This window comes from Fukomys damarensis, unplaced genomic scaffold (genome assembly GCF_012274545.1).
Source record: "Fukomys damarensis isolate Sample0158 unplaced genomic scaffold, DMR_v1.0_HiC HiC_scaffold_21, whole genome shotgun sequence".
NCBI classification, from domain to species: Eukaryota; Metazoa; Chordata; class Mammalia; order Rodentia; family Bathyergidae; genus Fukomys; species Fukomys damarensis.
In genome coordinates this window covers 18675525-18688876 of record NW_022900933.1, presented here as the reverse complement: position 1 = coordinate 18688876, position 13352 = coordinate 18675525, and the positions used below count along the sequence as shown (strand labels likewise).

The window sequence follows — 13352 nt, the reverse complement described above, 5'->3', positions numbered from 1 at the left end:
CCCCCCGTGCAACCTCATTTCTCACCGTCTCTCACTGCGACTGTTCCTGCGGTGGGGGCTGGACTGGGCCCTCTGTGGGGAGGAAACATCCTTCTTCCGGTCCTTGGTGGGAGAGGGAGGGCCGGTCCCTTTGCCAATCTAGGTGAGGTGGAAGGAATGAAAGCATATTCCAGGGCTGCTCCAGAGCCCGACCTGCCCTGCTGGGAACCCCCAGTCCCTGGAGGCTGCTCTGGGCAGGCCCAGGAAGTCTCAAGCAGTACTCTCTTTCCCAGTCCTTCCAAACCTACTTCCCAGGCACTAAAGCTGCCAGGACAGCAGTTCCTCATAATCACTGGGCTGTCGTAAGATTGTAAAACACCCTTGAGAACAGACTCATTAACCCATGCAGGGTACATGTACCAGGTGGGTAAATGGTCCATGTCTGAGCCTTAAGCAGGGATCCTACCAACCCCAAGAGTGCATTGCTTAACTCGAGCCAATCAGAAGTCAGAATGAGAGAAGATTGAGAAAATCAGAGAAATCGGACATAGACAATGAATAAGCCTTTATGCAGCATGATCAACATGGCTTGAGTTTTCCAAACATGGAATAGCACATAGGGAGCTGGAGGGGTGCACACAACATGGGGGAATCCTTAGTGCTGAACAGGTTGGAAACCAAAGTGCTAAAGACAAGGTAACTGCTGGTTCCAACTCTAGATCGGACCTGCAACTTGAGAGACAATACAACTACTAGCAGCAAGAGCCAGGTTACAGGACACCCAGAGCTGATGGAACCAACTCAGAAGCAAAGAGAGCAGCCCTCTGATAATTCAGGTTGCTGCTTCCCATTTCTACCCTCAGAGAGTCACTGTCAACCCACAAGATCTTGGCCTGTAAGGGGGCTGGTAGGGTTAGAGGAGCCCTAGCCCTTACAAACCCCGCTGGGACACCACAGGTACTTTGGGACAAAACTCAGGAGGCTGAGCTTTGTCCCATCTGCCTCTGACTACCTTTGAGCAAGTCTCTGGGATTCCTATTCTGGAAATGGACCTAGAACCAACCACCTGCCTGCTGGCCTCTTGGGGCTGAGAGAAATGGGACAGGAATGTGCTGAGGCTGCCCTGAGGGTCAGGGATAGAGTAGCAGACCTGAGCAGTGAGGGGAGGAGGCCCTGGAAAGCCTCAGGGAGCTCCCCAGGGGGAGCCCAAAATTCTGCCCGCTGGAAGGTTCTGGAGGCCAACTCCTTAGCAGCTCAAGCCCAGTAAACTACTAAATCCCCAGATATCTGCTCATCTGTGGGGGAAAAAGGGAGAAGGGAAAAAGCCTAACTTTTCTCTTCATCTGACCTCTGCCTCGTGCTTTATTTCAAGCAGGGGACTGGTTAGAGTCAGGACGCAAAAGAGAAGCAGTGGTGGGGGCTACTCACCACCCCATCCTACCATTCCCCCGAAATGGGCCAGGATTTCCCACCAGGTGATCTTCACTCCAGGCCCCCTGATCGGGATACCATAAACCAGACCTCCACTGCCCAAGGTCCACCACCACGCAAACCCAGATGACCCACTTCCTCTTTCCGGAGCTGCCCCAGACATGCCCACCTGAGGGGTGACCTCATCAGTAAGACCGCTGAGGGAAACCCTGAAAGTCCTCGCCCTCCATCCTTGCACCACAGGCCAGGAAGGGTGGGACACAGTCCCCCTTGACTTTGTTGGCTGAGCCTGACCTTCAGCCGCATGTCGCGGGCATGGCGCTCCAGTTCTTTGCGGAAGTCCTCTCTGCCCAGCCGCTCTACATCCAGGACCGAGTGCTTCCACTCGATCTGCTCCACGCTGTGCGGGTCATGGGACACGCACTGGCCCAGCTTCACCTTCTTCAGCACGTGCCAGCAGCGGCCGTAGGCGGCCTCGTAGTCCAGCACGAGCTCGCTGAGCGTGCGGAAGGCCGGCGGCTTGTACATCAGGTCCTCCCGCCGGCTCATGCCCAGGGCGCCGTAGCGGCCCCCGAAGTTCACCCCCAGCACGATGTGGTGGAAGTAGTTCCCTGAGAAGTAGGTCTTGAAGCTGACGGGGAAGCGTTCCAGGGTGGGCATGCTGTTGGTGAGGTAACTGGTGATCAGCCCGAGCTAAGGAAAAGGCCAGGACAGGGCACCAGAAGCGAAACGCCCGATGGTGGGACGTGTGTGCCCAGTGGGCCCCTGAACCCACAGCTCCTGAGTGCAGGCACCACGGCTTGCTCCTCCCCAACTCCTCACCCTCTAGCAGCATGGTAAAGTGGCCTGGGAACAGGGTTGCCTGTGCCTGCTGCAGGGGTGTGGTGCTGCGGTGCTGTCAAGCTGGGCTCCCCAGGTGACAGTGGACAAGGCCGCTGGTGCCAAGGCTGTCCAGAAGTCCGAAGCCGAGGCACAGATGACACCAGCCCTCGCCCATCTGCCACCATGCCCTCCTGTCACTCACGTGCTTCTCAGCCACGCGTCCTCACAGACACTCTCACATTCTTCCCTTCAAACATCCACGTCCTCAGAGATGCAGACAATTCTGCTCAGTCTCTGCTCACTGGCGCTTCCCTCCCTACATACACACTATCCGCTCCTTGCCCTTCAAAGAGAACCAAGCTCACGGCCATGCCAGCAGCGCCAGCAGACCCCATGCCCATGCCAACCTCAGACCTCTTGCCCCACCTGCTCACCCTCTGCAGCCACCTGAGCCCCTCTGCACCGGCTCTTCCCTTGGACACTGTGCTCCTCCCTCACTGGCTTCTCCTCAGGCCTCAGGCTTAGCGGGCTTTGCTGCCTTTTAAATTTCCTTTTTGGTATTTTTGAATCGGGGTCTCGCTAGGTAGTCCAGGCTGGCTTTGAACTCAATCCTCCTGCCTCGGCCTCCTGAGTGCTGGGATTATAGGAGTAAGCTACTATGCCAGGCTTGATGACTTTTCTAAAGAAAATCTGTTGCTTTGTCTCCTCCACACTGCTCTGCACAATCTGCCCTTTTCTAATTTGTCTACCTGCTTGTTTTCTCTCCTCGCTAGAATGTAAACCTTCTGAGGATAGAGACCTTGGCCATCACGTTCTCTGATGTTTTTCCAGGGCCCAACACAGATCCAGGCACTTAATAGTTTCTCAGTAAAAATTCCTGAATGCACAGGTAGGAGATAAATGGACAAAGCATGCAGCAGATGATGCCTGCAGACTGTACGGTACCCTCCGTGCACGCCTCACTCAACTGTCCTACAACGCCGTGCCTGGCACTGCCATTACCTACCTGGGCAGAGGATGACCCGAGGCTCACTGCTTGCTTGGTGATTACACAGTGAACAGCAGCTTCTAGACCAGATCGGTCTGACCTGAGGTTGTGCCCTCGATACTTTACCACGTTCCCTCCAGCACTAAACTCATTTTACAGTGCTCACTAAGCCCGATTTTTTGCCAGTGATCAGGGAGAGTATGCAAGAAATGCACAGGCTCAGGGCGCAGTGGGAACAAGCCGGGGCAACGTGAGTACAGAGCCTGCTGTATGTGCAGTGACCAAGGGCGCGGCAGGGACACAGGGAAGAAGCCCTGGCCTAAACGGGGACCACTCGTGTTTTCTTCTCTCACCAGCCAGCAGATGACCCTGCCCGGGCTACGGGTCCGAGGCCTCTCCCTGGAGCCACGCCTGTGTGGTCTGAGGCTGAGAGCCTCACTTTGGTGTGTGGTCTCGAAGGCGTGGTGGCAGTGGCCTGACGTTCTGGGGGTCCTGTGCTTAACTAGCAAAGGGCCCTATGAACGGGGCTACTAGCCACAGGGCCTGTCATGTCACAGATGTCGGCCACCACAGAGGTAGCCCTGGGCCCTCACACACCTAAGGCAGGCGTGTCAAGGGGGGCGACCCCAGGGTCACGGCCCCCAGGAGGGGTGTGCTTCTCACCTCCTCCTCCTGGGATCTGTCCCAGGGACAGACGCCTTGTTCCATGCGCTCCCTTCCCTCTTATCCTGGCCACCCCCAATCTGTGCTCTTCTGAGCTCTGCGCCAGGTGGGCTGCCTGCCACAGGTTTAAAAGCTGATGGGAATAAGTGTAGGGGAGAGATGAGATGCAATTGGTTTTGAGCTGGTGAGGCTAAGTAATGGGTACACGGGATTTCACTGTATCATTTAAACATTTTATAATAAAATGACTAAAGAAAATAAAGTAGGACTGAGGCTGAAGTGCTGTTCCTGCTCTGACTGGGGGCCCTCATGGGGGCCTATCTGTCCCTCTAGTGACCCTGCTGACACAGTTGCGGGCCCCATCTCTGCTAGACGGCAGAGAAGCCCCCATGTGTCTCTAGGCAGCTCTGCTTCTAGGACCCCATGAGTCATCTCCACAAATCACACGTCCTAGACACGTCAGCACTGGCCTCCTGCCTGCTTCTCTCAGTCAGGTTCTTGGAAATGGCACAACAGCCCACGTTGTTCCCCGATTCAGGATTCTGACAAGGTTACTGTGTCCATGAGACTTAAGAAAGAGCTGCCCAGAAAGCCTGGGAAGGAAGAACTGAGGACTATGAGGGGCCTAAATCCCCCATGTTGGTGGCAGGACAGCCCCAGATCCCACTCAGTCCTCCTTCCAGAGCAGGAAGCCGAGGTCTGGAGAGCCTGAGCTGCCAGGCCCCATCCCTGGGAGGAAGGATACATTCCCAGGATCACAGCTTCCAGGCATTTGATTGGCAGAGCCTCTTTGGTCATTTCCTTGGCCAGGTCCATCAGCCTGTGGGAAAGTTAGGGCTATGAGGACAGTGACTCCAGCACCTTCCAGTGAGGGAATATCAGGAGGGGACAGGGTGGACCAGAACAGCTGGAAGGATGAGAGTCCCACATCAAGCTGTCTGCAGTCTGGAGCCAGACAGAGTGGAGAGAAGGCCACTGGTGACAAGGAAGTCCCCTCTCCTGCTGTCCTTTCTTTCATGCCTGGGTCCTGCCTATGCCAGAGACCTGCGCGGACAGGAAGCAGGCACAGCAAAAGGACCTCAACAACGACTGTGCTGGGACCTCCTCCAATGGTAGTGGGGAGGTGGTGGGACCTTGGCATTGCTTCTTCCCCTCAGAGCAGTGAACACTCCTGACACAACCACAGCTTCTCCCAAAACCTTGCTACTGACTACAACTGCTCTCTGGCAACCTGACTACAGGACCTCAGACAGGCAGCCTCGAGACCCCCCAGCCTGCTCTTGCTCTTACAATTCAGGCCATTTTAACACAGGGCCTGGCTCCTCCCTCCTCATTGAATGCTGCCCCAGATCTAGTCTTGCCCCAAGGAGGGCAACTAGACTCTCCCACCCCGCAAGAGGCTAGGGTACTGCCCCAGGACACTGTACCAACTGGACAACAGGAACACAGCTCAGGGGTTAGGGAGGCTGGATTCCATCCAGGACTTGGAGAAAGGTAATTACATGAACCTCCTTGAGGCCTCAAGGTGTTCCCACAACCTTGGCTGGCTTCCCTGGGGAGTCCCTACCTATCTCCTAAGCTTCCATGGAAAGGCAAACCACAGGGCTCCCCAGAAGATTCAATCCATCCAGGGAAATATGAGCCTGGGGTACTTACCGTTGCCTCCTGTACTTACCCTGTCAGAGGTCTGCTCTTCTTAATTTCAAAGAACTGTGTCCCTGTGTGATTGTACCTGCAGGCACTGGTTAAGGACTTCCTGGTTTGGTTTAGAGGATGGAGTTCCTTTGCCCTGCCCTGCCCCTGAAACTGGGGCTTAGCACTGCCAAGGGTGCCGGGTCAGATAAGGACCTCACAAAGTTAGGATACTGTGGAGGATGCTTCAGACTTGGTTCTTCCAGAAGGGAGAGGAGGGAACAGGTACCGTACTAGCTTTCTCCTTCCTCCTCCATTGCTCTCCCCTGACCTATCTTCCTAGGATGGCAGACTGAGAAGGTAGCCAGCCCTGGGACTTAACAGTTGGGGAGCAGTAGGAAGTGAAAGAGGCTGGAGGGTAGGGGTCTTGGCTCAGCACGTCAGGTGCTCCGGAGCTCACCCCACCCTCCCCAGTCCACAGCATCCCCACTGGCCAAGACAGGGACCAGACAGTTTCTAGTCTTCAGCCTGGAGTTTCCCCACTCAGGACCCACCTTGAATGACATCTGAAGCCAGATGTGAGGACCCAGGGCACATAACCCTAGGCAGGTGCAGGGGCAATCTGGATCCAGGAGGCCCGCTCTTTGTATGTAGGCAACCAGCTTCCCTTCCTGCTAGGGAAGACAAAGGTGACAAACCAGGAAAATATTCCAAGATGTGGAAGGTGACTCCTGGAGCATAAAATCCTCTTTTGCTTCCCTTCTGGTTTGTTTATATGGGGGCAATGCTGGATATCAAACCAAGGACAGGATCCCCAGGACTTTAAGCAAGCTTGGCAAGAGCTCAACAGCTGAACTACAGCACATCCCTAGCCCTCTCCCTGCCTTTAAAACCAGGGTTTTGTGAAACCAGCATCCTCACTCCCCCTCTGCTGGGGCTGCAGGGTCGACAGTGACTACCAGTCCCCCAGCTCAGGAGCCATTTCTCTCTCTGTCCCTATCACCTGTCACAGCCGGCAGCAGCAGGAGGCTGGTGACAGGGAGCCAGAGGCTGGTCCGGATGAAATCCACATGGGACAAAGATGCCTCAAAGATGGCGCCTCTGGAGCTGGGGAAGGAGGTGGCTCAGCTGGTCCCTCTCCAACCTTTTCTGAAATAAACTCAGTTGGCCTTTGAGTCCATCACACCAGCCAGGCAGTCACCTTGGCCCCAGACCAGACAGGATACTGCAGCTCCCTGATGTAGCGCTGCACGGCTTCCAGGCGCTCGGGGACTGGCATAGACGGCTGGAAAGTAGGCACACTCGGTATGGGAATCTGGGGACACAGAAAGGGCTCTGGTCATAGGAAGCAGCCTACCCTGGGGAGAACAGCCTCCCTTCCCCGCTACCATGAGCATCTTTCCCTGGCAGCCCCTCCTTCTGGAACCCTCTGCCAGGGCCCCATCCCAGGCTTCCTCCCCTTCTGGCACCTGACGTCAGGTGTTTCTATCATGGAACTTATTATTGATGTTCCAATTGTATGCTTTTTAAAATAATTTTAGAAAAACAGGTTGACTCATCATTTTGAACTGTAAATATTAATTAACTTCACACCTTACCAAGAATTCCAGAATCAGGGTTAAGTTCATTTGGGTTTGGGGTTTGCTTTGGGCTGTTTTGGAAGTGGTTTGCTTGGGGCGTGGTCTTCAGAGTGGTTGCTATAAGAAATAGACCTCAGTGGAAGGCCACTAGGTCATTTGGGGCAAGCCTCAGTAAAGATGAAAATTGTTCTCTGGTTGTCACAAAAAGGAGCAAGCCTGGCCCCTCCTCGTTGCTTTGGCTTCCTGTTTTGTGACATGCTCTCCCTTCTCTCACCTGCACCCCAGCCATGACGCCATCTGCCACCAGCAGGCCCTCACCAGAGGCAGAACTGACTTGCAGCCTCCGAAGCTCTGAGCTAAATAAACCACTTTTCTTCCTAAGTACCTGCCTCAGATAGTTCATTATAGTAAAAACAAACAGATGAATATACTCGGTTCCAGTGCTAGATTAAAACTTGTCTTCTCTGCATCCTATGCCCCAGGGTGGCACCCTGGGCTTGGAGAGCTATCTGAGAAAAGTGGGTATGACCTCAGCAGCAAGCATCACCCACCCCAGCAGCACAGCAGATTTTCCAGGCTTTCCAAAGCACCAGTCTGAACCGTCAAGGGTGTGCCAGCAAGCCAAAGCAATGTATTCTAAGACCGGTCAGTCTTGCTGTGGCTCCACCTGCTGGAGCCTGGGGGTTTTGGAGGGCTCTGACAAAGGCACAGAGGCCTCAGGGTCTCTGAAGCACCTTCTCTTCCTGTCAGGTCCACACGTAGGCAGTACAGGTGACAAAACAGTCCTCACCAGAAGGGACTTTCCAACACCTGGCCAAGATGGGGGGTGGAGAAGTATGTGTGCAGTGGGAATGCACAGGCTGTGGCTGCCAGGCTGCTGGGACTCAGATGAGGGGCAGCAGACCCCAGCCATCAGGCAGTAAGGAGACCACTGTGCAGGTGTGGGCCCCTCTCCAGCCAGGGAGACTGAATTCTGGCCAATCATAAAGCCCAGAGATCCCAGAGACGTCCTTGGGTAAAAGACACAGACTTCAAGGGTCATGGTGAGCCCCTCTGGGTTCCCCCTTTGGCCCCCAGCACAGTCAGCTGTGAGAAGGCTGGAGTCCCCAGGACACCGCCTTTTCAGTAATGTGGCTGCCATGGCTGACAGGGAGGGAAGTGACATAGCAGTTATCAGTGCACACACGTGTCCAGGGTGCTGCTAATAGTAGGGGGACATGAGACAGTGTCTAAAAGACACTGCTTCCTCCCAAAGGGCAGAGATGCAGGAGGGAAGGGCCCTCGGTCCAGAATATCAGCTTTACATACAGCTCTCCCTCCCCACAGTCCTTTCCTTCCTGTCTGGACAGTCCCTAGCAACCGCAGGGCTGAGAAGCTGACAGCTCTCCTTGTCTGGAGACAGTTAGTTCCCTTTCCCATCACTTGCCTCCTCACAATGGAGCCACCCAATGGTGCCGCTGCTCATTTACCCTAGAAAGCCCAAGGACAGGGGTTTCCCCTTCTTGCCCAAGTATCCTGTGCTAAATAGGCTCCAGAACTCTCCAAGGGAGGGTTTGGAGGGGTTCCCCAGGTCAAGAATACGGGGGTGGGGAGGTGGGTGAGGTGTTAGGGGAATTTTAGAGTCCCATATCGATCCAGTCACATGACCTCCTCAGATGGAGGCAGGACCATCCCTGTTTGTAAAGTGGGGACCTGGGGGCCTTAAGAAACACGATCACAGCCTCCCATGAGGATTGCCAGACAGGAAGAGAGCTGCAGGCCAAAACCATTTGCCGAGCTCACCCAGAGCCAGTCCTGGGCCAGAGCCAGGCAGTCTCCAGTGCATCATCGGGATCTGCAATCCAGAGGGCCTAGTAACTAGTGCTGAGTGACATAAAAATCTGGGGGTTCCCAAACAGGGACTTGAAGGCCACTGAGAATAAGCTGGAAGGAGCTGTCCAGCCAGCTCCTTGACTGGGGCCACTCGAGCCCAGGCCGAGGTCCACCTTTTTCCTGTGTGTTCCTTACATGCACACTCATGCCCTTAACACAGTTAGAGACTGCACATGCAGATGACCAGGCCCACTTTGGGGTGGGTTGCTTGGATCTGCCCCCAACTCCTGCCTCTGCTAATATTTCCTCCCTGTGGGGGTTATGTGGCGTACCATGAAGGTGAGTGATCTCAGAGACAACTCCTGCTCCACGACCAGGGTCAAGGGACCCCTTGTCCAGGAACCCCAAAAGCCTACAGTTCTCCTAGGACACCCTCACTGGAGCAGCCCCTCTGTTCACTGGGCCACAGCAAGGAGGCCTGGGGAAAGCAGGAGAGCCTGAAGGTGAACATGTGGACAAGACACAGGATGTTCTAGAGGTGAATGAAACCCACTCCAGAATAGACATGCTGTCGAATACTAACTCTGTGACTTCAGTGACACTCCCGAGCTTCTCTGGGCTTCAGACACTGCTGGTAAAATGGTCACCATTATAGAATCAACCTTGTGGTGTGAATGAGATGCTCTGTGGGCATCTCAGAACACAGCCTGGCAGGTAACAAAGGCTTGACTCCCGCCTGCTGTCACTGCCACTAGTGTGTGCCAAAGACCACAGTCAGCACACAATGGCCCCCCAGCAATGTGATGTTTTTGGTGCTAGGTAGCCAGAGCCACCATTAGACCTTTGGCAGAAGGGTTTGGGTAAAGGGATGGGGCTTGTAAAGATGGTGGCAGCTTGAAAGAACAAAGAGAGATTCTTAGCAAGGGCATAAGCTCTTGCTGTCTTTGGGATTCTTCCAGAAACTGTGGCCCTGGTATCATTCCTGTAGAGTGCTTCTCCAAAGCTCTCATGGAGTGGCTGGTCTCCTGTGTTAGATCCTCACCTTATGAGGCTCTGCTAGCTTACATCACTAATTCCTCTCAACATCCTCTGAAGTAGGAATTCGCATCGTGCCCATTTTACGCTGAGGTAACACAGTAAGGAGGTTGCACTCCTTCCTCATTTAGCAGTTACGGGAGAGCAAGGATCTGAACCGTGGTGGAGTCCAGGGTGCTCTTTTTATCATGTTAGCCCTGCAGGGGGCCTGGCTGCAGTGCCAAGCAGGTGACGTGATGGGGAAGGCGGGCTTGGGTGAGGGTGTTGTGGCTAACTGGGGAAGGGGAGCGGCTCCCAGCTTCGGCTGCCAGCTGCCACGTGGGATTACAGATTCTCTGTTCCCAAATATTCTTGTTTTCTGAAACAATGCCAAAACTCCAGATGGTTCTGTGAGAAATCTTCCAATTTTAACTCCCGGCTCAAGTGGTCTTTTAAAACACTGCACAGTCTCAACACAATCCTTCTTGGGCCTACCCCAGCACAGCTCTGCAGAAATGCTTCTGTGTCAGCTCCAGGGACACTTGGGGAGGGGTAGCCCAAAGTCTGGCATCCAAGCACAGCTACTCCTCTCCAAGGTCGCCCAATCCGCTATACTTCCCAGACTCCAAGGGCTCCCCTCCCCTCTGGGCTGAGGTAGGGTAGGAACCTCACGCGGACTCAAGCTTTCTCTGAGACGCTTTTGCCCTAGCCTCAGGAGGGGAAGTTGCAGAATTTCTGAACCTTTCAGAAGTCTGTCCACCCTGCTATCCTCCTGTCTGTCTCAACTCCCTCCTCCCCATAAACAGCTTCACTCCTTCATCTGTGACCTTCCTATCCGCGAGAACGGAAGATGACAAGAGAACATAACTGACCGGTTGGTGAGGAGCTCACTGATGTGTTTTAGCTGCCAGGGAAGGTGACAGTTCTGCAGGAAACCATCTGCACTCTTCTGCAGCCTGATTCAGACATAAGCAACATGGCTTGTTCATGTGGGACAAGCGTGTGACTCTGGCCTCACTGACACAAATGCTGACATCTAGTTTCCCCTCCTCATGAGGGAAGAAAAAGTAATAAACATCCAAAAACAAAAAAAGTATTGCTTGAAGCTTTACAGTTACTTCAAAATATGGTTTCTCCTTTATTCTTCCCCACATTCAACCCCAATTTATAGACGACAAAACTGTGGCTCAGGTGGAAGGGGTCACATGACCACATGGCAGTAATCCAAACCAAGTCAGGATCCCTTTCTTTTTTTTTTTTTTTTTTTTTTTTGGTTGGTGGTGGGGATTGAACCCAGCATGCACTCTAGGTAGGTAAGTGCTCAGATTTATCCTGGGGGGGGAGATCAAAGCTGGATTCCAAAATAAATTTTTTTTTTTTGGTACCGGGATCGAACTCAGGTCCTTGAAAAATACGTATTTTAGAATGTTCAGCACAGTGTTCATTTTAAGACTACTGGAAACAATGTCCAACTGTAGAAAACTAGCTAAATAAATTATAAGTCAGTACAGAGGAAAATAATGCAGCCATTCAAATTAATCTACATTACTGCCCCTGGAAATATCAGGCAGGAGGCAACCTTCAACCTCTGATTCTCTTTTTCAGGAGCTATTTCCTGATGGCCTTACCAATAACTGGGTAATAACAAAACAGACCACTTATCCCACACTGAAGCCACACTAACTCTATTCTCCTCAGCCCTGCCCTTCTGACCCCAGCGGGTGAGACCATGCACTGTGCTCTGCCCTCTATCCAAAGGACTCCGCACTGGGACACTGCTTCCTCAGACTCACTGGTAATGTTCTAATAACCTACACGGCGTGTATTTCCATACAGCTCTGGACAGCACAGCAAGTCTCTGACACCCTTTCACTCAACAAGCACAAATCAGTGCCCGATCTGCCAGGCACACAGGAGACCTTGAGCACCAGGATAAATGAGACATAGCCTCTGCCTTCGTTGGCCAACACAACTGAACGGCTGCTGCTGTGGAGGAGTTACAACCAAAACAGAAAATTATTTAACTCTATCCTTCTCCGTTGCTTTTTTCGTCTTTGCTCTTAATTTCCCTGAATCTAGTGTCAAACAAAGCAGAGGAGCTGGAACCCAAAGACCTGGCCTTGGGTCCCAACTCTCCCACTCACCGGTTCTGGAACTCTGACTTCCTACTTGAGTTTTGACCTCTCTCATTTGTAAAGGGGGGACCCAAACTGTACTTACTTCGAGGTTGTTGGGAGAATTCAGTGAGGTACTGCATGAAAACATTTTAACATACAAAGCCCTGTAGCTTCTTAGTCACTCCTTATCGGCCCTTTCATAGTTCTCTGGATTAGCAGGTGTCACCAGCCAAAGGAGGTCAAGCTACATCTGTGTGTTTTTCAGTCTGCCTGTGGTGGTGCCCACAAAGCCACGGAGGAGAGCCTCGCTCATGGACTGACCTCGACAGCAGCAGGTTCTGGGCAGGTGCGACCTGTCTGTATTTTTAAATCAGCGTACCAGTGGTCCCATACCCCACCAGGGGAAGTGTGGCTCTACTCTCTGGGTCCCCAGGTCACTAGCTCATCCTGTGACCCATTCCCCTGCCCCAAGCCACGCCTCACCTTGGGCAGGTCCGTGGCCCCACGGATCCGCTGCGCCACCTTCTCTCCGTCGGGATGGATCTTGGCCACGTGCTTCCACATCCTTTCCCAGGTGGCTTCATCCACAGGGAGCCCACCCCGGTTGACGAAGAAAGGGACGCCTCCGTCTCGCAGGTCCTCTTCTCCTTCCTCCTCTGGCTCATCATCTCTCTGGGCTGAAGCCCCTTCGCTGGTCTCCAAACGCTTGACCCCAGAAGGGGCAGCATTGGTGAATGTAGCAGCGGCAGTCGGGGCAGCACTGCTGCCGCCACCTGTGGTCACCTTCTTTCCCCCTGGCATCCCTAAATCCTCGAAGGGAGTGGGAGGACGTGTATCAGAAGGCGGGAAAATGGGTGGCTCACAAGAGGTCACCCACACACCAGCTGCAGTGTTAACACATGGCCAAACAGAGTGAGGGCGCCTTTAAGAGCCAGGGCGTGGCTCCTTTATAATAAAATACTACTTGGTAAGAAAAAAAAAATCAGCTCATCAACCTGAAGTGGGGATCCAGGGGATGGGTTGTTGGAGTTCAGCCTTAGAGGCCTTTTGTTTGAATAACAGATTGGGGAGAGCACACCCCGGCTTGGTAGCCTTCACAAAGCAGCCCCGTCGGGCAGCAGGAGCCGAGGGAAGTCGGAGGAAACTGAGGCCGGACGGTTCCGACGCGAGGCCGCGGAAAGGCAGGGTGCCCGCGCCGAGCGGACTCTCAGGTTCCAGTTCTGGAGAGGAAATTCCTCCAGGAAGCCCTCGCAAGCTCGCACTTGCTCGCCGAGCGCGAGTCCGGACCCCGGGGGCAGGGCGGCGCCGGGGGGG

At 53.8% G+C, this 13352-nt stretch overlaps 1 protein-coding gene across 1 annotated transcript in view; it reads right to left on the bottom strand.

The window, feature by feature from the left end:
• Vash1 (vasohibin 1) overlaps positions 1-13345 on the bottom strand; it is an 18770-nt gene extending 5425 nt beyond the window's left edge. The window contains exons 1-6 of the mRNA XM_010645557.2: positions 12522-13345; positions 6742-6830; positions 5559-5615; positions 4629-4703; positions 1705-2086; positions 26-138 (exon numbers count right to left, since the gene is read on the bottom strand). Coding sequence (XP_010643859.1) covers positions 26-138; positions 1705-2086; positions 4629-4703; positions 5559-5615; positions 6742-6830; positions 12522-12839 — 1034 coding nt within the window. The 5' untranslated portion in view covers positions 12840-13345. The remainder of the gene's footprint in view (positions 1-25; positions 139-1704; positions 2087-4628; positions 4704-5558; positions 5616-6741; positions 6831-12521) is intronic.
• Between the last annotated feature and the right edge of the window lie 7 nt (positions 13346-13352).